The 25,824-nt window shown below is 45.3% G+C and overlaps 1 protein-coding gene across 1 annotated transcript in view; it reads left to right on the forward strand.

Moving 5' to 3' along the window:
* Positions 1–23,824, forward strand: part of LOC127424400 (A disintegrin and metalloproteinase with thrombospondin motifs 10-like) — an 83,372-nt gene extending 59,548 nt beyond the window's left edge. Inside the window, exons 18-25 of the mRNA XM_051669574.1 lie at positions 2,320–2,400; positions 5,043–5,206; positions 5,764–5,890; positions 13,169–13,298; positions 14,471–14,675; positions 21,478–21,654; positions 21,920–22,079; positions 23,151–23,824. Coding sequence (XP_051525534.1) covers positions 2,320–2,400; positions 5,043–5,206; positions 5,764–5,890; positions 13,169–13,298; positions 14,471–14,675; positions 21,478–21,654; positions 21,920–22,079; positions 23,151–23,260 — 1,154 coding nt within the window. The 3' untranslated portion in view covers positions 23,261–23,824. The remainder of the gene's footprint in view (positions 1–2,319; positions 2,401–5,042; positions 5,207–5,763; positions 5,891–13,168; positions 13,299–14,470; positions 14,676–21,477; positions 21,655–21,919; positions 22,080–23,150) is intronic.
* Positions 23,825–25,824: the final 2,000 nt, after the last annotated feature.

A 25,824-nucleotide genomic window follows, 5' to 3' on the forward strand; every position in this document is an offset into this window, starting at 1 on the left:
TCTCTACTTCCTCCACATTGTGATGTCACACTGTAATAGACATTTGCATCTGACCACCTCCACAACAACACATCAACACCTACTTTACCTTATCACTTCCGTAGCCCCGCCCACTAGTGGTGAGCAGTGAGATGCAAGGAGAGAAGAAGCCAAGAGCCAATCATAACAGTGTGCATTTACTGTCAAGTTTTAAAAGAGAAGCAGCATCAAAACCAAGTGTTTCTGACAGAGGGTCAGAATGAGGGTGGAAAATGACAATGTTTTACAAATGTATGACTGTTTTTGTGCAAAAAACTTTACTTATATTATATTGAACCTCAAGGATCATATTAAAATAATGAAAAAGGCAGGTCATGACCCCTTTAATGTGCCAAGTTGCTGTGTTGTTTGGTAACCGCAAACAACCTACATGATCTATAGGGCAGTAAAAATGTCATGGTCCTGGTGAATTCCTTGGTTTTTTTCTGCATGTTTTGTTTTTCTCTCCCTCGTGTGTCTCAGGTGCTGCCAGCATGCGTGATCTGCATTTTCATGGGAACACTGATTGTTTCCATGGGAACACTGATCATGCCACTAATTAGTGTGTTGACAGCACCTGTTCTTCGTTGATTCTCTGCCTAATTAAAGAGCACCTATTATGGTTTTTCAAATATTACCTTTCATGTAGTATGTTATATAGCTGTTTGTGAATGTAAAAAAGTCTGCAAAGTTTCAAAAATCAAAGTGTACGACAAATGGAGTTATTGACTCCCAAAAGAAAGAACCGATTCTGAACACCTGAAACGAGTCATTAGTAATTCCAGACTTACTTCCTGTACTAATCTATGTAATTTGGTAATAAAAAACCCGCCTCTGGTCTTCATTGGCTGCTCGCGAACAGCTTTGACCCACCCTCAAACACTACACACTAAGCGGTAGACCAATCACAACAGACTGGGACATCTGACCAATCAGAGCAGAGTAGCCTCTCTGAAAGGAGGAGTTTAGAATGAATCCTTTAGAACGGATCATTGGACGAGTCATTTTTTGCACTGGGAAAAAAAAGTAATGCTGCAGTTTAAATTATGAGCAAATTAAAGTGTTTTTTGACCTTGGATGCATGTAAATCTATTGTATGAGACCTTTAAAACAAAATTAGGCACGTTTAAAAACCATAGTAGGTGCTCTTTAAACCCTTTGTTGTGTCATGATCTTTGCTCGATTGTTGTTGTGTGTTCAAGTAACTCACCTCGCTCTCTCTGCCTTAGTTGATCTGTCTTGTGTATCTGTATTGGTTGCCCGTCTCTGCCCGTGTGTCTGGTGTGCGGTTACCTTCCAGTTTGCTGCTTTGCTTGTCCTTCTGCCCACACATTCTTCAATGGAGGATTCCTCATGGATATTCTCCCTACTACCATGATGCATACACATCTACGAACACACTCTTCACTGAGGATTCCTCATGGATCTGCTCTCAACACGACCACAATGCACACACATCTACAAACACACTCACCGCCTTCCTGCTGCAGTCGGTGCCGTGTTCCCCACGCTTCGCCAGCCCTGCTGTGTTCTAATTTATTGTCAATAAATCCTGTGAACTGTTCCTCTGCTCTTGGTTCTCTTGCTTTCTGACTAAAAATAAATAAATAATAATAACAAATAGTTTATTCCTATAATATACGTAATATAAATGTTAATTGATCATTGGTCTTTTATCACATTGCTGTTACTTCCATTTTAGAAAAGCATTAATATTGATTTAATATGGTGCCAGTAAAGGGAACAGAATAGAATAGAATAAACATTAAACAGAATATTATTATAACTCAGTATTCTGTTGTACAGACAACAAAATATGATGATCAGAGCAGTGGCTGGTTTCTCTCTCTTTTTCTCTCTGTATGTGTCTAGTATTTCAGCATTAAGAATGGATAGAAACCAGGGGTCACTTAGGGATTGAGGGCTGATGGTTTATTGCTTTGTGGCACAGCATTCACCACATCGACTCTTGACAGTTAACAACAAAATCTCAGTTGGCAACAGGACTGAAATGCAAAATTAGTTTAGCTCTTTTTTTTTTTAGCTCTTTTTAGCTGGAGTTGTTTGCAGGCATGCAGTAGAATCTGGCTTTAAGCACGTTCAGTGTTGGGCAGCAGAACCGAGGGATGTTGCCCAGGAATTCAGTTGGAATCTCAAACCTCTGCATATCTCATCACAGTCTCTCTCAGTAATACACCACTAAATGCATTGTTCTCCCACTATGAATAAATGTATATGTGTGTGTGTGTGTGTGTGTGTGTGTGTGTGTCTGTGTGTGTGTGTGTGCATGCTCTCTCTTAGGTTATGAGGAGGTGGTCAGGATACCCAAAGGGTCTGTATTCATACACATCCAAGAGCTGAACATCTCTCTCAATTACTTGGGTGAGACACAATTTTTCAAGGTTTGACTCAAATATGAGCCTCTCGTGGGAACTAGAACAAATACATTGTTAGAGTTAGTGGATTATTTTAAAGGGCTTTCCTGCCGTAGTGCATGCAAAGAGCTGGGACAGGTTCGAGGTGAATCAGGTATCAGAGGCAGAAGAAAGAGGAAATATAAGTGAGAGGGAGGTGGCTTTAGGTGGCACACAGCTCAGCTAAGATGACTCACGGGCTTTTCAAATTTGAAATTGTTAACCCAGGGTCATTTTTTTTTTTTACAGTTGAAGTCAGAAGTTTACATACACTTAGGTTGAAGTCAATAATACTAATTTTTTCACCACTCCACAGATTTATTATTAGCAAACTATAGTTTTGGCAAGTCATTTAGAACATCTACTTTGTGCATGACACAAGTAATTTTTCCAACAATTGTTTACAGACAGATTGTTTCACTTTTAATTGACTGTATCACAGTTCCAGTGGGTCAGAAGTTTACATACACTAAGTTAACCGTGCCTTTAAGCAGCTTGTAAAATTCCAGAACATTATGTCAAGCCTTTAGACAATTAGCCAGTTAGCTTCTGACAGGAGGTGTACTGAATTGGAGGTGTATCTGTGGAAGCATTTTAAGGCCTACCTTCAAACAAAGTGCATCTTTGCTTGACATCATGGGAAAATCAAAAGAAATCAGCCAAGACCTCGGAAAAAAAATTGTGGACCTCCACAAGTCTGGTTCATCCTTTTCCAAATGCCTGAAGTTACAGCGTTCATCTGTACAAACAATAGTACGCAAGTATAAACACCATGGGACCACGCAGACCACTGCTCAGGAAGGAGACGCATTCTGTCTCCTAGAGATGAACGTAGTTTGGTGCGAAAAGTGCAGATCAGTCCCAGAACAACAGCAAAGGACCTTGTGAAGTTGCTGGAGGAAACAGGTAGACAAGTATCTATATCCACAGTAAAACAAGTCCTATAGCGTCATAACCTGAAAGGATGCTCAGCAAGGAAGAAGCCACTGCTCCAAAACCGCCATAAAAAAACCAGACTACAGTTTGCAAGTGCACATGGGGACAAAGATCTTACTTTTTGGAGAAATGTCCTTTGGTCTGATGAAAACTTTTTGGCCATAATGACCATCGTTTTGTTTGGAGGAAAAAGGGTGAGGCTTGCAAGCCGAAGAACACCATCCAACCATGAAGCATGGGGGTGGCATCATCATGTTGTGGGGGTGCTTTGCTGCAGGAGGGATTGGTACACTTCACAAAATAGATGGCATCATGAAGAAGGAAAATTCTGTGGATATGATGAAGCAACATCTCAAGACATCAGCCAGGAAGTTAAAGCTTGGTCACAAATGGGTCTTCCAGATGGACAATAACCCCAAGCATACTTCAAAAGTTGTGGCAAAATGTCAAGGTACTGGAGTGGCCATTACAAAGCTCTAACCTCAATCTAATAGAAAATTTGTGGGCAGAACTGAAAAAGCAAGTGTGAGCAAGGAGGCCTACAAACCTGACTCAGTTACACCAGTTCTGTCTGGAAGAATGGGCCAAAATTGCAGCAACTTATTGTGAGAAGCTTGTGGAAGGCTACCCAAAATGTTTGACCCACGTTAAACAATTTAAAGGCAATGCTACCAAATACTAAAAAATTGTATGTAAACTTCTGACCCACTGGGAATGTGATAAAATAAATAAAAGCTGAAATAAATCGTTCTCTCTACTACTGTTCTGATATTTCGCATTCTTAAAATAAAGTAGTGATCCTAACTGACCTAAGACAGGGAATGTTTTCTATGACTAAATGTCAGGAATTGTGAAAAACTGAGTTTAAATGTATTTGGCTAAGGTGTATGTAAACTTCTGACTTCAACCAAAACGGAGATTTATACAAATAAAATATTTCAAATCCTCAATAAAATCTGACTACAGTGTTGTCATAAATTGTGCTTCTTTAGCTTAGGCTGGTCCAGTAAATGGGCATGCACATTCTTGATAAAAACTGACAGGTCTCTATAAAGTCTCTATAAAAAAAGGTGATTGGCTCTTCTAACCGTAAGGCGGGACTCTCATTACAAAATCTTTCATATTCAGCATTATGATTTCTCCCATTCTATCTCTGGTGTGCTATTATTTTTTTCTTCTGTGGAATACAAAAGATAAACTTTTAATGGATTATTGCACAGCTCTTTCCATACAACAACAGTACACAGTGACCAAAGGCTGTCAAGCTCCAAAAAGGCCAAAAAACACTAGAAAAACTATTTTAAGCTATTGGATGACTTCAGAAGACTTAGAATACAGTGCACAAGTCTTATGAATTTCTTTTATGCAGCTTGTATGGTGTTTCTGTCCTTATTGGAGCTTAACAGCATCGTTTTATACTGTATTCAGTACCTTTACACAACAATTCAGGTTTAGTATAGCAAAAGCTTCACAACCTAGGGATAAAAGCTGTGCCAACCCCCTTTTGTAAGTGTGAAACATTGCATAGGGTTAACATTGCCCTAGTCAAGGGATAGAAAAAATGTTAAGCCAGGGTCAAGCAAATTGTGACCAAATACAAGCAAAATGTGTTTTTTTCCCTGTTGAAGAATCACTTGTGATTTTTAACATTAACCCTTTTTGTGACTGTCATAGTGTTGAAAAGCAAAGGGGAGCAGTACTTTATCAACGGCAAGCTGACGATCGACACACCACGGCGCTTTGACATCGCAGGAACCACCTTCCACTACCGTCACCCCCCCAATGAACCAGAGACCTTGGAAGCACTAGGGCCCACCAACATGACTCTAATTGTTATGGTAATACTGCAGATAGCTTTTTGTGATGATGGGTGGTCTCCTCAAGCAGTACATTTGAGCATTGCCTGTATTTGTACAGATGCCTCAGAATTTTGAAAGCTTCAGTGTATTTGCTCTGTAGGTCAAATGTAATTATCAGTATGAATTTATGCATACATTGCTGCAATTATGTTGCCCGTGAGAGTACAAAAGAAAACAATATTAAACAATGGAAAAACTCCCTTAAACTCTTACAGCAAATTAATACAAACACAGACAAACAATTCCTAGTGTTGCTGATTAACATTGGATTTTACTTTTAATTGAATATAATTGCTTTGCAGTAGTGCATACAATTTCCAGTATTACAGGAATTTGTAATTCATTATGGCAATGATGTACGCAGAAAGGCTGTGAGAAATAGTGCAAACACTTTCAAACAATGTAAATATGTATTACTGTTGTTCAGCTTTTACCTTTGACTTGTGCACCTGTAAAAACAATAAATGTTTGAAATCGCTTTTTGACAGCAGAGTTTTAAGACAATCCAATACATTGTTGTGTGCGATGTGTTGCAGATGTTGGTCCGAGAGGAAAATCCCGGGATCCATTACCGTTTTAACTCACCGGTCAACAGAGATCCACTGAGTGGTTACACCTGGCATTATACATCCTGGTCCCGCTGTTCTGTGCTGTGTGCAGGAGGTGACAGTCCATTACAACTTCAGTGTTTAATCATAGACACACATAAAATACACAAACAAATGACATTATTGACATGAAATGTTCAGAAATGTCATTAGTTCTTTTAGAAATATTCAAGAAGACTCTGGTTTGAAAGGAATAGTTCACCCTAAAATTCTTTTATAAATTATAATATCATATTCTAAGTTTTCTGAAGGCATGTGATAGGTTTTGAAAAGAAACAACTCGATATTTCAGTCATTTTTCAATGAATATCTTGACATCTGGTGCATGTTCTTGGGTGCTATGAGAGCAGCTTGTTCACGGTGGCAACAGACATCAAGATTTTCACTGAAAAATTAGTTATATATCGGGTATATATATCGCATGCCTTCAGAAGACTTGGAATGTGAAACGCAAGTCATATGGACTACTTTTATAATACTTTTGGGTCCTTTTTTAAGTTTTAAAGTGAGTCACTATCAACTATCATGTATTAAAAAGATGGACCAATATATTTATCAAAACATCTCTTTTTGTGTTCATAAGAAAGAAAGCCATACAGGTTTGCAACAACATGAGGGTGAGTAAATTATGACAAAATTTTTATTTTTGGGTGAACTATCCCATTATATGGTGCACACATGCACAATCAATGCTTTCCTTCAATTGTTTAAAAAAAGCAAGCTGCGAGGGGGCCTGGGTAGCTCAGTGGTAAAGACGCTGGCTACCACCCCTGGAGTTCGCTAGTTCCCTATCTGTCACTCACTCGATGTTGTGTCAATGTAGTGACACAAGGGGTCACTCTTGGGAGCCCGAGACTACTCTGGTCTTTGATAAAAGGCCAATGAAAATTGGCGAGTGGTATTTGCATGCCACTCCCCCGGACATACGGGTATAAAAGGAGCTGGTATGCAACCACTCATTCAGATTTTCTCTTCGGAGCTGAACGGTCATGCTCACTGAGCTGAATTCCCACGACTGTTCATTCACCTCTGCTGGATCTGATGGCGCATTTCAGCAGCTTCTCCCTCCTCTGCACTGGTGCACTGCAGAGAATGCCCCTGGGCGCTTCGGCAGAAATAAAAGAGTATATTTCTCTAAAAGAGTGGCACACACGGAACATCTTTTTAAAGACACGTCTTTCTAAAGATGCTTTTCCGATTGTGTGTTATTCCTGGTTGCGCTCGTTATCTCTCGCCTTCTGACGGTCACGATCACTGTCTTTCGTGTCTGGGCACTGCTCACGTGGAGACAGCGTTCGTGGATGGTCATGTTCTCATTGTGAGGACATGTCCATGGCAATGTTGCGGCTCCCCGCCTCGATCCTTTTACCCACGGGTATGAGGCCAGCGCGGCTAGCACTGTGGGCGATTTGGGGACCCCAATGGGACTGCCTCCGCCGGGTATCCCCCTGCGGACCTCCCATTCCCCAGCACACTCGTCTGCCCCGATCGGGCTTCCGGATGAGTCCGCTGGCTCATCTCATGGCGAGTTCGACCTCTTATTCGGAGCCCACAAAAGTGATGAGCACTCGAGCGCAGCATCGGAGAGCGGGCTCGTCCAGTCGGAAGCCTCAGCTGGGCTCCTCCCTTCGGGGATGATTGCCCAGTCAAAGGCTGACGCAGAGATGACGACATGCTTTCCTGGGCAGCCGCGAGCGTCGGCTAGAGTGGAACCCTCTGCTCTTCCCTGAACCTTCGCGGTTTGGTGATTGGTTCCTGGGCTCGCGGCACCGCTCAAAGCCACGCCCCACCCCCGTTCCTTTTTTCCCGGAAGTGCATGAAGAGCTGACAAGGTCACGGGAGGCACTTTTTACTGCCCGGTCCCGATCTTTTCAGCTTCCCTGCCCTCACTACCCTCGATGGTGGGGCGGCCGAGGGCTATTCGACAATCCCCCGGTGAATAAAGGCGCTCGCGGTGCACCTATGCCCGCAGAGTGCCGCCACCTGGCGCGGGTGCCCAAAGCCCCCGTCCAAGGCCTGTAGGTTTATGTCGTCTCTGACGGCCAAGGCCTACGGTGCCACTGGACAAGCCGCCTCCGCCCTGCATGCCATGGCTCTCCTGCAAGTCCGCCAAGGCGCTAAAGGAACTGCACGAGGGTAGTTCCGCCCCAGGATTGATGCAGGAACTGCTCTCGGTGACCGACCTCGCTCTCCGAGAGACGGAGGTCACGGCGCGGTCTCTCGGGCGGACGATGGCCACACTAGTGGTCCAGGAGCGCCACCTTTGGCTCAACCTGGTCAAGGCCGACAAGACACGATTCCTTGCTGCCCCCATTTCCCAGGCAGGCCTATTCGGCGACACCGTCGAGGACTTTGCCCAGCAGTTCTCGATGGTGGAGTAGTAGACGGATGCTAGCCGGCATATCCTGCCCCGGTGTGGCTCAAGATCCCGCACTCTGTCTACTCATCGCCAAGGGCATCCCCCTGCGGTGACTGCACCGGCTCCGCCGCAGCCCGCCCCTTTGGCCCGGCCCCGGCATGGAGCCCACCGCAGGAAGCAGACGCCACCCGTCTTGCGGCCGCCCAGAACCCGTGAAAGGCTTCAAAGCGCCCTTGAGACGGGCGACCCAGGGACAACGAAACCCGCTGCTCTGGAGCTGGTAAGCAGATCTCGCCATCTTTTTGTTACCTTTTGCATTTAATTGCGCTGGATGCCCAAGTGGCTGCAGTACTCAAGAGCTCAGCAAGAGCGGTTTCCTTGTTCCCTGGGTCACGTATCCGGTGTGCACGGCCATCATCACGACCACCGTCCACCACTCTATTTGGCAGGTTTGGCGCTCAAGCAGCAGTGTCCCGCCCCTGAGCGCCCAGCTGTGGCACAAATCCATCCCCGATGTGACAGTCTCCACGGGTCACGAGGACAGGCCTCTTCCTCCCCCGTCCCAGGCTGTTCCGGGGGTGGTCACAAGGAGCCAGATAAGTGCTTCGATGTCCTTAGATTCAGCATGGCCACGACGTGGTGTGGCACCTCGAGCTCCGCCCCGGCGCGAGGCCCCACCTGCCGGTACGTCCGTTGATGTTGTCCCTTTGGTCCCCCTTGCGCGGAACTTGGACGCATGGCTTGCGCTTTCCAATCCGTCGTGAGGGCTGGTCCGGACCGTCCGAATCGGCTACGTGATTCACTTTGCCGGGCGTCCGCCCAGGTTCAGCGGTGTCCACTTCACCTTGGTGAAGGGCAAAAATGCTGCTACCTTGCGCAGAGATTGCTACCCTCCTACGGAAGGGCGCGATAGAACCTGTCCCTCCAGCCGAGATGAAGAAGGGGTTTTTCAGCCCCTACTTCATTGTACCGAAAAAAGGCAGTGGGTTGCAGCCAATCTTGGACCTGTGAGTACTGAACTAGGCTTTACACAGACTCCCGTTCAAGATGCTGATGCAAAAACGCATTCTGGCAAGCGTCCTGCATCAAGATTGGTTCGCGGCGGTAGACCTGAAGGATGCGTACTTCCACATCTCGATCCTTCCTCGACACAGACCCTTCCTGCGGTTTGCGTCCGAGAGTCAAGCGTATCAGTACAAAGTCCTCCCTCTCAGCCTGTCCCTGTTTCCTTGCGTCTTTACGAAGGTTGCAGAGGCTGCCCTTGCCCTGGGTCCCCCGGTCAACTTGGAAAACAGCAAGCTCCTTCTGGTTCAGAGCATCTCTTTTCTCGGTTTGGAGTTTGACTACGTCTCCTTGACGGCGCGCCTTACGAACGAGTGCGCCCAGTCGGTTCTGGCCTGTTTGAAGGCGTTCAAACAGAAAACAGCGGTTCCATTGAAATTTTTCAGAGGCTCCTGGGGCATATGGCATCCTTGGCGGTGGCCACCCCGCTCGGGTTGATGCATATGAGGCCGCTTCAGCACTGGCGCCATGGGACACTTCGCGTGGTCATCATGCTGGTCTGTCACTGTCTTTTCAGCCCTTGGACCGACCTCTCGTTTCTATGGGCAGGCGTTCCTCTAGAACTGGTCTCCAGGCGTGTCGTGGTCACGACAGACACCTCCAAAACGGACTGGGGTGCTGTTTGCAATGGGCACGCAGCCGCCAGCCTCTGGACAGGTCCGCGACTGCACTGGCACATCAACTGCCTCGAGTTGTTGGCAATTCTGCTCGCCCTGTGGAGGTTTCGAACGTTGATCAAGGGCAAGCACGTGTTAGTTCAGACAGACAGCATGACAACGGTAGCATATGTCAACCGCCAAGGTGGTCTGCGCTCTCGTTGTATGTCACAACTCGCCCGTCGTCTCCTCCTCTGGAGTCAGCAGCACTTTAAGTCGCTGCAAGCCACTCATATCCCGGGCAACCTCAACACTACAGCGGACGCGCTGTCACGACAGGTTACCCTCAGGGGAGAGTGGAGACTCCACCCTCAGGTGGTCCAGCTGACTTGGAGTCGATTCGACAGGCACAGGTGCACCTGTTCACCTCTCAAGAATCCTCCCCACTGCCCGCTCTGGTACGCCCTGACCGAGACCCCCTCGGCATAAACGTGCTGGCACACAGCTGGCCCCCTGGCATGCGCAAATATGCGTTTTTCCCCAGTGAGCCTACTTGCACAGACCCTGTGCAAGGTCAGGGAGAGGTTGGAAGGGAGGCTGTCCCCTTCCACCTTGAAGGTGTACGTTGCCGCCATAGCAGCACACCACGACGCAGTCGACGGTAAGTCCTTAGGGAAGCATGACCTGATCATCAGGTTCCTAAGAGGCGCCAGGAGGCTGAATCCCTCCAGACCGTGCCTCATTCCCTCATCGGACCTCTCTGTAGTTCTTCAGGGTCTACAGAGAGCCCCCTTTGAGCCTTTGCAGTCAGCCGAGCTTAAGGCACTCTTCTTGAAGACTGCCCTCCTGACTGCGCTCACTTCCATCAAGAGGGTAGTTGACCTGCAAGCGTTCTCTGTCACCGAAACGTGCCTGGAGTTCGGTCCGGGTTACTCTCACGTGATCCTGAGACCCTGACCGGGCTATGTGCCCAAGGTTCCCACCACCCCTTTAGGGACCAGGTGGTGAACCTGCAAGTGCTGCCCCAGGAGGAGGCAGACCCAGCCCTGTCGTCGCTGTGTCCGGTGGGAGCTTTACGCATCTATTTGGATTGCACGCAGAGCTTTAGAATCTCTGAGCAGCTCTTTGTCTGCTTTGGTGCACAGCGGAAAGGAAGCGCTGTCTCCAAGCAGAGGATCGCCCACTGGCTCATTGACGCCATAACTATGGCATATGTCGCCCAGGACATGCCGCCCCCGGTAGGGCTACAAGCTCATTCTACCAGGGGTGTAGCAGCTCCCTGGGCCCTGGCCAGGGGTGCCTCTCTAACAGACATTTGCAGAGCAGCAGGCTGGGCAACACCCAACACTTGTGCAAGGTTCTACAACCTCCGGGTGGAACCGGTTTCATCCCAGGTAGTGGCATGCAACACAAGCGGATAAGCCCGGGATAGCTGGCCGGGTGTATCACTTGCACATAGCGCTTTCCACCTCCCTTGGAGCTGAAGACGTGCGCCATTAATTCCCAGTAGTGTTCACAAACTTTGTTCCCTGGTTGACTTCCTCCGAGCCCTGTGGCAGTCAAGTTTTCGGAGAGATTCGCTTCCGGCCCAGTACCCGCGCTAACTAAGAGCCCTGTTCTGGGGTAGGTGCTCCGCATGAGGCGGTTCCCTGTAAGGCTAACCCCATGCGATTATATATCTTCCGCTAATTCATTTCCCTGTTGTCAAACTGCGTCTTCCTTGGGCAGAGCCCCTCTGCCCCAGTCTCCATGTTTGTAGTAACTCCTCCCCCATTGGTCAGGATCTACCTTGAAGACTCTCCACATGGTTGGAAAGACCATGTGATGTATTTTTTCCACTTAAATATCCCCCCCTCTTTGGGCGAGGTGTGGTCTCCGCTGTGTCTTCCCCTTGGGAGGGACACCCCCCGACTAGACCTGGCGGCCCAGTCAGATAATCCCCCTTCTTTTTTAGGGAGTAGAAAAAAAGAAGGGGAAAAGAGGCCACGACTGGGTTAAGCCTGTCTCTATCTTTTGGGTAGTCGACTTGTCCCCAAAGAGGGCCGTTCGACACTCATAACTATGTTGGGGGAGGTTACGTGTCTACCTGGTGTGCTGGCTATGAGGCACACAATAGTCTGCCCACAGTTCAGCCAATTGTGGTGTTTCGTATAGGGACCCCTAGTGTCACTACATCGACACAACATCGAGTGAGTGACAGATAGGGAATGTCATGGTTACTTGTGTAACCTCCATTCCCTGACGGAGGGAACGAGACGTTGTGTCCCTCCTGCCACCTTATATCGGCTCCTCAGCATAAAACCTGAATGAGTGGTTGCATACCAGCTCATTTTATACCCGTATGTCCGGGGGAGTGGCATGCAAATACCACTCACCAATTTTCATTGGCCTTTTATCAAAGACTAGAGGTGTCTCGGGCTCCAAAGAGTGACCCCTAGTGTCACTACATCGACACAATGTCTCGTTCCCTCCATCAGGGAACGGAGGTTACACAAGTAACCATGACATTCAAATCCCAGGGTGTGCTGAGTGACTCCAGCCAGGTCTCCTAAGCAACCAAATTGGCCCAGTTGCTAGGGAGGGTAGAGTCACATGGGGTAACCTCCTCGTGGTCGCTATAATGTGGTTCGTTCTCAGTGTGGCGTGTGGTGAGTTGAGCGTGGATGCTGCGGTGGATGGCGTGAAGCCTCCACATGCGCTATGTCTCTGTGGCAATGCGCTCAACATGCCACGTGATAAGATGCATGGGTTGACGGTCTCAGACGCGGAGGCAGGATTTAAAAGCACATTGGAAATTGGGCATTCCAAATTGGGAGAAAAAGCAAAAAAAAAAAAAAAAAGCAAGCTGCCCAACGGTGTTCACACAAACAATGACAGTTTCCCATGTCTGCCTGTTGTGATGTTCTTAAACAATTTCAAAGCATGGGGAATTAAACTACTGGATTTACTCTATATACCAAGAACCCTACAGAGGATGTTGTCAGCTTTGATCATATTTCCTTTTCTCTTTTTTCTTGCTTTCATGCTTTGTGAACTAATGACCCATGCCCATCTTGCTGATAAGAAACTATTAGCTGTGGTTCAAAACAATTTTGCTATGGAAAATAGTGTTCAACAATACTGGTGTTATGAATCACACACTACTGGATAACTTCACAGGGACTTACTGTGGATTTACACAAATATATGAATGAAACAGCACTGAAAACAAAGAACTGAGCTGTGCTTCATGTTTTGCTCTCAGAGTAATTGTATAATTGTGGTTTATGGTAATACACCGTGGGTTATAAAATGAAATGTACTCTTCTGTGTACAGGGGTTGAAGTTCAGCAAGTGGTGTGCAAGAAGCAAGCTGATCTCTCTGTGGTGTACAACCACTTCTGTGACAAGAAGAACAAGCCCAAAGACAAGAAAAGACCATGCAACTCGGAGCCTTGCCCTCCAACGTGGGTATTCTGTATATGTGTGTTTTGTGTGCCATTGGCCCAGTTTACACCCATCCATCTCATGTGTTCCGATCACAAGTGCACAGTGCTAAAAAAAAAGAAAAGGAGTAAATGGGGTGGAATGCATCTGGGAACATGTTATGATCTAATCACTTGAGCTGCGTTCATAGGGAGTCAGGGACACATATGGGCAGACTGCAATTGTAATGTTAACACTGTGCATCGTGATGCATCCTATACAATAATTAAGGAGTGCCTACTCACCTAACATGCTGCCATTTTAAACTTTGCCAGCTAGGTACAGCCACAATCTGCCTGGGCTAACCACTTGTGATTGGGTCACCCAACAGCCTCAGTCACTATTTATAAAAAAAAAAAAAAATAGGGACCCCCCTGCCTCACTAAAACTAAAATAAAATAAATAAACTGTCAATTACAAAATACAGTATTTTTTGTAGAAAATTTTATAGAAGATAAAAGTTGCTGCAATCTTTATTAGCACGGGAACGCACAGTCCGGAAAAAGTTTGTAAAAAGTACTGATATGCCTCTTTTGGATGGGATTAAAATCAATGAGAAGCTCTGGTAATTATTACATCACCCCACATCCCCGTATAAAATGAATTTCATCCGAATAGGGTTTATGACATCCCATGGCTCGTTGATAAGGGGTTGCGATTTTACTGACGGTATGTCAGAGGATGTTTATTAGGAAGGGGACGCATTTTTTGTGATTACATTACCTTGACCTGTGCTGTTCAACTATTATCATCCCTCCCTCCCTGGTTTTTGGCCTCTAGCTGGTGAGTAAACTTTTCTTATGGGCTGACAGACAGCAGCAGACGTGGGAGGGGGTTATGAGGGGAACATTTAGCACAGAGTATTACTCATTATTTGTCGCAAGTTTCTCATTACAAAAAAGCACCATGCACAGCAATGATTATTTTGTAAAATATTAGGCTAAGACTGATTATCGGGACAAAAGGCATCCAGACTGTAACTCCGTCCGGACGCTGGACACGACTCGTAAAATCGGGGCCGTCCCGGTTTTATCAGGACATTTGGTCACCCTAATTGAGGTTGTGTCTGTGGTGTTGTCAGTAAAATTATACAACTTCTTGATTTTTGGTTTAAAGTGATATGAATTTGTGGACTAACTCTGGTATCTGTCAGGTGGTGGACAGGAGAGTGGTCTGAATGCAGTAGGAGTTGTAATGGAGGAGTGCGCACACGAGAAGTTCTATGTAAGAGGAAGATCTCTGCCACAGAGGAGAAAGTCCTGGATGACTCGGCCTGCTCCCTACCACACCCTTCCATTACTGAACCCTGCCACAACCACACCTGCCCCCCAGAGTGGCACGGGCTGGACTGGTCTGAGGTAGTACAACACAGAAAAAAAACCTGTCAAAAATATCGCTCGATTTAAAAGCACAAATGAATATGTGACACATTTTAATTGAGAGCTTAATCAGCATTTCATGTGAACTCAATCAACACCTTTTTTAAAAAAAGTTAACTTAAATGTAATGTATGCTTTGGTATGTTGGTTTGGTATGTCAACCTGGTTACCATCATAACTCCCCTTTTGTTAAAATAATGTACAATTCAATACAACAAAATACAATAATGATATAACATCTAAGATGGTGCTGCGGATGGCCACCTCGATATGGAGCTCTCCAATTCTTTTCAGCTAACGACCCTGCATCAGTGTGGAGAGGCCTGAAAGACTTTACCAAATACAAGACACCATCCCCCAACACTGTAGGGAATCAACAACTGGCTAATGACCTGAATGTGTTTTACTGTAGATTTGAAAAGCCCAGTCTCACACCCCACACCCACTCTGACCTTCACAGCACACAAACATATACACCTCCTGCCACCACCTTCCTCCCCTCTCCTGCTACTCAACATGCACTTAATATCTGTGAAGTTGATGTGTGCCGGATCTTCTGGAAACAGAAGACAAGAAAAGCACAGGGCCCAGATGGTGTTTCACCCACTTGTCTAAAATCCTGTGCTGACCAGCTGGCCCCCATCTTCACACAGCTCTTCAACAGATCACTGGAGCAGTGTGAAGTTCCCTGCTGCTTCAAATGCTCCAAAAACATCCCCGTCCCAAAGAAACCTAAGATCAAAGGACTTAATGACTACAGACCCATCGCTCTGATGTCTGTGGACATCACTGAACCCTTTCTGGATACCCTTCAAATTGCTTATAAAGCAAACAGGTCTGTGGATGATGCAGTCAATATGGGACTGCATTACATACTTCAACATCTAGACAGACCAAGGACTTATGGAAAGATACTATTTGTTGACTTCAGTTCGGCTTTTAACACCATCAACCCCACTCTCCTATGGACTAAATTACCCTTTAAAGCCTGAGCCCAAAATTCTGAAAATTCCATTCTGTGCCAGAATATGATATTCATATCCATATTCATATTACATTCATATTCATATAACATCACACTCCTGAACTGTATATACCATATTGAAGAGAAGAACTAGGGCTTTCAAATTATATAAATATATGTATGATTATTTAAGATTCCCTATCTGTCACTCACTCAAAGTTGTGTCGATGTAGTGACACTAGGGGTCACTCATGGGAGCCCGAAACACCTCTGGTCTTTGATAAAAGGCCAATGAAAATTGGCGAGTGGTATTTGCATACCACTCCCCCGGACATATGGGTATAAAAGGAGCTGGTATGCAGCCATTCATTCAGATTTTCTCTTCGGAGCCGAACGTCTATGCTCACTGAGCTGAATTCCCACGGCTGTTCATTCACCTCTGCTGGATCTGACGGCGCATTTCAGCAGCTTCTCCCCCCTCTGCACTGGTGCACTGCAGAAAATGCCCCTGGGCGCTTCGGCAGAAATAAAAGAGTATATTCTAAAAAAAGAGTATATTTCTCTAAAAGAGCAGCACACACGAAATGTCTTTTCAAAGACACATCTTTTTAAAGATACCTTTCCGTTTTTGTGTTATTCCTGGTTGCGGTCTTTATCTCTCGCCTTCTGACGGCCACGATCACTGTCATTCGTGTCTGGGCTGCCCACACGGAGACAGCTTTTGTGGATGGGTCATGTACTCATTGCAAGAACATGTCCATGGCAACGATGCGGTCGCGGCTTGCCTTCGTAAGAAAGCAAGCCACCCCAGAGGCTCCCCGCCTCAGTCCTTCTACCCACGGGTATGAGGCAATTTGGGGACCCCAATGGGACCACCTCCGCCGGGTATCCCCCCACAGACCTCCCATTCCCCAGCACGCTTGTCTGCCCTGATCGGGCTTCCGGATGAGTCCGCTGGCATGTCTCACAGAGAGTTCCACCTCTTATTCAGAGCCCACGAAGGTGATGAGCTCTCGAGCACAGCATCGGAGAGCGGGCTCATCCAGTCAGACGCGGAAGCCTCAGCTGGGCTCCTCCCTTCGGGTGCGGTCTCCCAGTCACAGGCTGACGCGGAGATGACGGACATGCTTTCCCGGGCAGCCGCTCACAGCCACGCCCCGCCCCAGTTCCTTTCTTCCCGGAAGTGCACGAGGAGCTGACAAGGTCGTGGGAGGCATCTGCCCGGTCCTGATCTTTCAGCTCCCCCGCCCTCACTACCCTCGATGGTGGGGCGGCCAAGGGCTATTTGGCAATCCCCCTGGTGGATAAGGCGCTCATGGTGCATCTATGCCCGTAGAGCGCCGCCACCTGGCGCGGGCACCCAAAGCTCCCGTCCAAGGCCTGTAGGTTTACGTCGTCCCTGACGGCCAAAGCCTACGGTGCCACTGGACAAGCCGCCTCCGCCCTGCACGCCATGGCTCTCCTGCAAGTCCACCAAGCCAAGGTGCTAAAGGAACTGCACGAGGGTAGTTCCGCCCCGGGGTGCTCGGCGACCGACCACGCTCTCTGTGTGACGAAGGTCATGGCGTGGTCTTTCGGGCGGACGGATAGAAACCGACCTCACGTTTCTACGGGCAGGCGTTCCCCTAGAGCAGGTCTCCAGGCACATTGTGGTTACGACAGACGCCCCCAAAACGGGCTGGGGCGCTGTATGCAACGGGCACACAGCCGCCAGCTCATGGACAGGCCCGCGGCTACGTTGGCACATCAACTGCCTCATGTTGGCACAATTCTGCTCACCCTGCGGAGGTTTCGGCCGTTGATCCAGGGCAAGCATGTGTTAGTTTGGACAGACAACACGGCAACGGTAGCATATGTCAACCGTCAAGGCGGTCTGCGCTCCCATTGTATGTCACAACTCGCCCGCCGTCTCCTCCACTGGAGTCAGCAGCACCTCAAGTCGCTGCGAGCCACTCACATCCCGGGCAACCTCAACACTGCAGTGGATGCGCTGTCACGGCAGGTTACCCTCAGGGGAGAGTGGAGGCTCCACCCTCAGGTGGTCCAGCTGATTGGAGTCAATTCGGGCAGGCACAGGTAGACCTGTTCGCCTCCTTAGAATCCTCCTACTGCCCGCTCTGGTACGCCCTGACCGAGGCACCTCTCGGTATAGATGCGCTGGCACACAGCTGGCCCCCTGGACTTCGCAAATATGTGTTTCCCCCAGTGAGCCTACTTGCACAGACCCTGTGCAAGGTCAGGGAGGATGAGGAGCAGGTTGTCCTGGTAGCACCCTACTGGCCCACCCAGACATGGTTCCCGGACCTCACGCTCCTCGTGACAGCCCCCCCCGGTGAATTCCCCTGAGGAAGGACCTTCTTTCTCGGGGACGGGGCACCATCTGGCACCCGCGACCAGACCTCTGGAATTTCCATGTCTGGCCCCTGGACAGGACGTGGAAGATGGTGGTAGACATGATCACTCAGGCTAGGGCCCCCTCTACGGGGCGCCTGTATGCCTTTAAGTGCCATCTGTTTGCTAAGTGGTGTTCTTCCCGATGCAAAGACCCCCAGAGATGCGCAGTAGGATCAGTGCTTTCCTTCCTGCAGGAGAGGTTGGAAGGGTGGCTGTCCCCCTCCACCTGATCACCACGACCTGATCATCAGGTTCCTGAGAGGCGCCAGGAGGTTGAATCCCTTCAGACCGTGCCTCGTTCCCTCATGGGACCTCTCTGTAGTTCTTCAGGGTCAGCCATTCATTCAGATTTTCTCTTCAGAGCCGAACGTCACTCGAACATGGTAGGCACTCCCCTACCCACCCTGCTAGAACTGTACACATCCAGAGTGAAGAAAAGGGCTGGTCAAATCACTCTTGACCCCATTCACTCAGCACACTTCCTCTTCGAACTGTTGCCCTCTGGCCGGCGCTACAGAGCACTGAGCACTAGAACAGCCAGGGTAAACTTTATTTATATTAAAACTATGTAATGCAAATGAATGGAAATTTTATATGCAATTAAATTACATACATTTTACAAATAGGCTTAAATATTTTTGTAAAATATTTAAATATTATTATTTTTTTATTTCAAGGGAAAATAAACAAGGTAGATAACTTGTCTAACTAGCAGGCCAGTTTCCAGGCAGGTCTGAACAGCATCAAAAAAAAAAAAAAAAAGGTCTGAACAGCGTCTGCTCTCTGCCTCACATTACTTCAGGCGAATTTTTCACAAGTGACAAATTTGGCCAAAAAAGTTATTGATATTTAGCTAAAAATGTACATGGTATTGCTAGCTAATGTTTATTTAGCAAGTTTCACAGAAATTAACTAAAAAATAGAGGCTAGCTGCCTATCCGATGAACACCGACAGTCATGTCATTTTTCCGGAAATAACTAGCATTGCTCCTACAAATAAATGCTTCGTAACTAAAATGTTTTGACTTTCAATAGACAATATTGACAACACATGTTAAATAACTTGTCTTACCTTGAAAGTTCGCCTCAGTTTTCAATTTGAAGCGGTAAGTCCAACACTGGAGGTAATCTCCCGGGATATCCTCTCTGGCTCCGCCCAGGCAAATGGAGGATGATGCTGATGACGATACATTTATTATTCACGCCCAGTAACCCCTTAACCAATCATATGTGCTTTTAGCTTATATTGTCATGAGTATCTGGCAGTTTTCAGAAATAAAATCGGTGATTGGACGGCGAAGATATTGAGACAGGAACCATGGGAATAATTATTCCCAAATTTGAACGCTCCGGCTGGAAAGGGTTAACACAGCTCTCTGTTCCCGGCTCTCTCTGTCAGTGGATCACCAGCTTTCTGACAGATAGGCAGCAGCTAGTGAGAACAAGGAAATTCACCTCCAGCACATGTACAATCAGCACTGGTGCCCCCCAGGTATGTGTGCTCTCCCCACTACTCTTCTCCCTCTACACAAATGACTGCACTGCCAAGGACCCCTCTGTTAAGCTCCTGAAGTTCACAGATGACACTACAGTTATCGGCCTCATCCAAGTGGAGATGATAGTGGACTTTAGGAGGAACACCCCAACATTGACCCCGCTCACCATTCTGAACAGCACTGTGGCAGCAGTGGAGTCATTCATGTTCCTGGGCAATACCATCTCACAGGACCTGAAGTGGGAGCACAGGCGCTGCTGATACAGTTCTACTCAGCAGTCACTGAGTCTGTCCTCTGCACTTCAGTAACTGTCTGGTTTGGTTCAGCTACCAAATCAGACGTCAGAAGACTTCAAAAGGTAGTTTGGACTGCTGAGAGGATTATTGGCACTCCCCTACCCACCCTGCTAGAACTGTACACATCCAGAGTGACGAAAAGGGCTGGTCAAATCACTCTTGACCCCATTCACTCAGCACACTTCCTCTTCGAACTGTTGCCCTCTGGCCGGCGCTACAGAGCACTGAGCACTAGAACAGCCAAGCACAGGAACAGTTTTTTCCCTCAGGCCATCCACCTCATGAACAGTTAAAACTGCCCCCAAATACTTTCCTTTGGTCAATACAAACCATGTGCAATATTCAATCCATCCATTTCTATTTATATCCATATTTCATTTATGTTCTTTAACATATCCTACCTCTTCTTAAATACATCACCTGCACATAACTGTGTATCTGTATATGAAATATTCTAACAACATTATTGCGCTATTGTATATTTCTCTTTTTTTATCTGTTATATCGTATTTGTTTATTTTTTTTTTTTATGTCACTATATGTATATATGTTTAAATGTATATTGTAACAGTATAAGGATGGGCAAGGAGGAGGCGGGAACCGGCTGAACAGTCAACATAAAGGTTAAATGATAAAAATGAACTTAAATCAACATTAAACATAAACAAACACAGACACGCATGCAGCGCGGCCACATGCGTCTCTCTCTCTCACTCGAACTGGTGCCTACGGCTCCCTTTATCTCGCTCTCCCGCTGATCAGCTGATTCAGCACCGGCCGTGCACCATCACGGCCCGCCCACTCCCTCCTCCTTGTCACATATATGTTTGTATGTATGCATATACATTACATTCTCTTGCACTGGAAGCTTCTGTCACCATGACAAATTCCTTGTGTGTGTAAGCATACTTGGCAATAAAGCTCATTCTAATTCTGATTCTGAATTCAATAAATACTTCCTCCATATGTTATATTTTAATGGACATCATATATTTTTAAAGACTTAAAGTTATGTGTCAACCCTGTTACCATTATCCCTTTGTTAAAATAATAAACAATTCCATAAATAAATAAATAAAATGACACCATCATCCTCTCAGTATGTGAACTCTAGAAGTACAAGTAAGTGTCTCCACTTTTCTTATATTTTGTAAGGTTTGTCAGTAGGGGACAATCTTACATTGTCATCCCAGTTACCATTATTGTGTACAGAAAACAGCTGATAATTTAAAAGTGAATATTTTTAGAAATTAAATTCTCTTTGTAATAAACTCCTTGTAGTATCATGACCTTGAGCATAAATCTAGTAATGGATAAATTAACTTAAAAACAGTCAACCGTGTTACTGTCAACCCTGTTACTTTTTTTAAAGGCATGGCTATATCCTATATTATATTAAAATTGTACATTTAGCTTGAGATGTCATAGTGCAATTTATTAACACAAAGACATTATTTGTATGAAAGAATCTATTCAATCATAAAGAAATTGACTTACTAATGACCTTTTTGATGACTCTGCACTGGTTCTGCACCCATGTTCTAAAAAGTCTACTTCTGTCTTTGGTGTTATTTGGTCATTCCTCTCTTTTTCTCCCTCTCAATCTGTCTCATTTCTTTCTCTCTCTGCAGTGTATTCCTAGCTGTGGTCCGGGTTACAGGTACAGGGTGATTCTGTGTAAAAGTGGAGAGAATGGTGAAACACTGCCTGAGTCAGACTGCCCGAAACAAAGCCGTCCGACCAGCAGGGTGCGCTGTAACATACAACGCTGCCCACCACCTAAGTGGGTTATAGGACCCTGGGGAGAGGTGAGATCTGTTTCAAACCAGACTGCGACTTCCTGATTTTGTCCCAAGTATTTGAAAATGGATATTTTACTTATTTAAAGTTCAAGCAAAATTAGATTATGCCTTGGAGAGCTGTGAATGGCAAGAATACTGTATACAATGTTTCATAAAAACTTGCCAAGTTTCCAAGCTTTTCCACATTTTTTTTACTCAGACATGTTCAAGTCGTGCCCATGTTGTGTCCTGTGTGTTTGATGTGTGCTTTTGTGTGTATTCACTGTTCCAGTGCTTGGCTAGGTGCGGTATGGGTCAGGAAATGCGTTTAGTGCAGTGTCTGACACATACTGGTCAGCCGTCCAATGAATGCCCTGAGTCACATCGGCCCGCCTCCATGCAGCAGTGCAAGAGCAAGTGTGACCACAACGGCCCTACAGATAACCCTGAAGGTTAGAGGTTAAAGGACAAACAGATATACGCTGCATCCTAATTCACATACTATGCCTCCTAAATACTTTTTTAGAAAATAATTTGTTCATCCGAGAACAGTATGCTTAAAATAGTGTATCAAAGGAATTGGGTAACAGCCACAGTGCCTTAAACGAATGTTCCGGCTCTCTAAGCGGGAGGTCGTTAACCACTTGTCCGTAGGGACTACCTGCTGAGTTAATGGTTCCAGCAACGGAAAAAAGGGATCCAACATGACAGAAAAAATGTTTCTGTCGCCGGGGCTGCTCTTGTGTTCTCTTCAAGCGACCAATGAGCTTCTTCTTTTACTACAGAACTGACAAGACATGAAGCTGAAACCAACGGAGGCACAACAGTCTTTTATTGCACTTCTTTACTCACTGAAAGCTGCACATGAACATACACGTTCTATGACAAGCCTCGAGGAGATAAATAGATTTACAGAAAGCCAACACACACACACAAAAACTTCTGATGCCCCTGCCCTAACTGACTGCGAAATGAACAAGGGGAAAATTTGCCCCCCAGATTGACGGCGAAACAAAGATTGCATACTAGTACTGGCCCAGAAAACTTAGCTTACTAACCTTATCTTTGTAAAGTTATATCCAAAATTAAAATTTTATATCCAAAATTACAACTGACGCAGTAAACTCTATACGTGATTTTATCACATTTAAATATCATTAGCATGTAAAATGTTTACATCTTATGGCTATACTTTTGAAACAATGTACAGTGTTTTGTTGTTTATGGACTGGCCCCATTCAATTCTATTGTAAGTACCTCACTGCATTTTTTTTTTTTTTTTTTTTTTAAATAATCGCTGTACAAGCTGAAATTCTTTTCTGTGGTAATCAGCAATATGCTACGAATGCTTGACTTGTACTGGACATGGAACATTCCTTTAAACTACATGCTAGACAGTACTTGTTGTGGGCTTGAAGACATTTGTGATGTTGAGTGAATTTTTAAAATGTTATTGTTTGTTGTTAGATGCATAATCCATTTCTCCTTTAATTGTAAGTGACTATTTTTTCTGTGTCCTGCAGAGTGTAAAGATGTGAACACAGTGGCATACTGCCCCCTGGTGCTCAGGTTCAAATTTTGCAGCCGCCCATACTTCAGACAGATGTGCTGCAAAACCTGCCAAGGACACTGACCTCCCTCTCACTCTCTCTCTCTCTCTCTCTCTCTCTCTCTCTCTCTCTCTCTCTCTCTCTTTCTCTTTCTCTCACACTCTTGCTCTTTTTTTTCCCCTCCTCTGTCCCTCCCTTGTTCTTGCATGGCCAAAACCGCCCATACTCAGCATTCCACTGAGGGAGTGTTGTTAACCACTGGCAGACGGACATCATTGTGGGAGAGAGTGTGGAAGAAATGAGAGCGAGAGAGATGGAGAGACATGAAAAGAGAGAGAGAGAGTCTGTGCTGCTCTCTCTCTCCCTCAGACCAGCTGCTTTAGCACTGCTGCTGTGAATACCAGTCTGCCTGGAAGACATCTGTCAGTATCTCTTTTGCTCTTAGCATGGTGCTTTCGGCCATCAGTTTTCATACAGAAAGTGTTTGCGTGAACTTTTTCACACTTGCACTGTTAGTTCTCAGTGTATTGCTAATAGTTTTGTCCATTATTTTAATGTGGTAAATGATGCATTTAAAGACCAATTGTCTTTATTACCAGTCTTAAAGGGATAGTTCACTTAAAAATGAAAATTCTCTCATCATTTACTCACCCTCATGCCATCCAAGATTTGTATGACTTTCTCTATTCTGCAGAACAAAAACAAAGATTTTTAGAAGAATATTTAAGCTCTGTTGGTCCTCACAATGCAAATGAATGGTGACCAGAATTTCGAAAGCCCAAAAGGCAGTATAAAAGCAATCCATAAGACTACAGTGGTTAAATCCATATCTTCTGAAGTGATGTGATAGGTGTGGGTGAGAATCAGATAAATATTTAAGTCCTTTTTTACTATAAATCTCCACCTTTGACCAGCCCCAACAATGTGAAAGTCACTTCCACACCATAATGTGGAAATGAAAGTGTAGATTTACAGTTAAAAAAGGACTTAAATATTGATCTGTTTCTCACCCACACCAACTTGAGTCTTATGGATTACTTTTATACTGCCTTTTGGGCTTTCAAAGTTCTGGTCACCATTCACTTGAATTGTGAGGACCAACAGAGCTTAAATATTCTTTTAAAAATCTTCGTTTGTGTTCTGCAGAAGAAAGAAAGTCATACACATCTGGGATGGCATGAGGGTGAGTAAATGATGAGAGCATTTTCATTTTTGGGTGAACTGTCCCTTGAAAGCAGAAATGTGTAAATTCTGTGCCACTAGTATCACCAAACGTAATTGCAAATATAACTATTGTTTTCAGACAGGTTTCCCGAACACTGTTCCAACTTGTTGGACTAATAGATAACCCATCCCAAACTCATGCCATTGGTTGAGCCAATGTTGCTGTTTTTGGCTGGATGGATGCTCAAACCAACAGAGCAATGTTTTGATAGTGCCACAGTGTTTATGCTGTGAGAAAGCATTTTAACTTTAAAAGAATTACACAATTCTGCTTTAAGGGGCATTCACACTGCCAGCAATTTGCAGACAAAGCATCCAACAGTTCATTTTCAATGAGAGTTGGTGATTTGAGGCAGCATGAGTAACATAGACTGTTAGCGATGCAACAGAGTTGCAGAACAACAAACTTTATGCTAATACACAGTGACATGACGTGTCGACTACTATTTGAACTCCAGATACTGGAGCAACTTGAAACTTCTTTCATCATGTACTCACCCTTTTTAATTCCAAACCTTCTTATTTTTCTTTCTTCTGTGAAACACAAAAGGAGATTTTATTTATTTATTTTTTTTCCAGCAGGGAGTTTGGATATTCTGCAAAATGTCTCCTTTTGTGTTCCATGGAAGAATGAAAGTCGTTTGGGTTTGCAACGACTAATAAATGAGGGTCAATTAATGATGACAGAATATACCATTTTGGGTGAACTCTTGCATTAATGTTTTAAACTTGCAATGAAGTGTTTTCCAAAATGTATATGAATTGGTTTCAACCCAGAACCCATATGCCAACCCTCAATTTCCTGATTTAGAGTCCAGTACTTGACCCATTAGGTCACAGGGCCTGCATTCATTTTGCTCTCAGTTGTGTTTTTAAAGTTCTCCATGGCTGTTTACAAAAAGCAAAAGCTTCGAATCCAACTTAAAATGGGCTAAACATCAAGAGCCTCAAACATTTAGTTTGAATTTGTCATTAAATCATCTCTGTCTAAACCGACCCGGGTTCTGGCAGCACACGTCGAATGTTTGATTTGAAGAGCAGATTTTGAGGAGATGGCCTCCATTCAAGGATTGGTGGCTAATCTGTGGTGCTACAGTATGGTGCTATGTTATTGTCATAATCTCAAAATGTATGTGTTATTTTGCATTGTAGGGATGTTTTGCTTAAGGTAATATATTTGCTATGGAAAAAAATATAATTAAACAAGATTCTATGAAAACTAGAATTATCATTAAAGACTCTCTGCAGAGATGCTAACTGCATAATCAAAATGTTGGTACAGTGTTTATGTGAAAGATGAATGTGTTGTTTTGCCTTTGACAATAAGCTTTTTAATTTTGGTGTGTGTGCCTACATTTACAGAAACTGTAGATTCACTTTGGAAAACACAGTCACTTATGGATATTTTTGTTGATTTTCACAT

The sequence above is a fragment of the Myxocyprinus asiaticus genome, chromosome 33 (genome assembly GCF_019703515.2).
Source record: "Myxocyprinus asiaticus isolate MX2 ecotype Aquarium Trade chromosome 33, UBuf_Myxa_2, whole genome shotgun sequence".
Lineage (NCBI taxonomy): Eukaryota > Metazoa > Chordata > Actinopteri > Cypriniformes > Catostomidae > Myxocyprinus > Myxocyprinus asiaticus.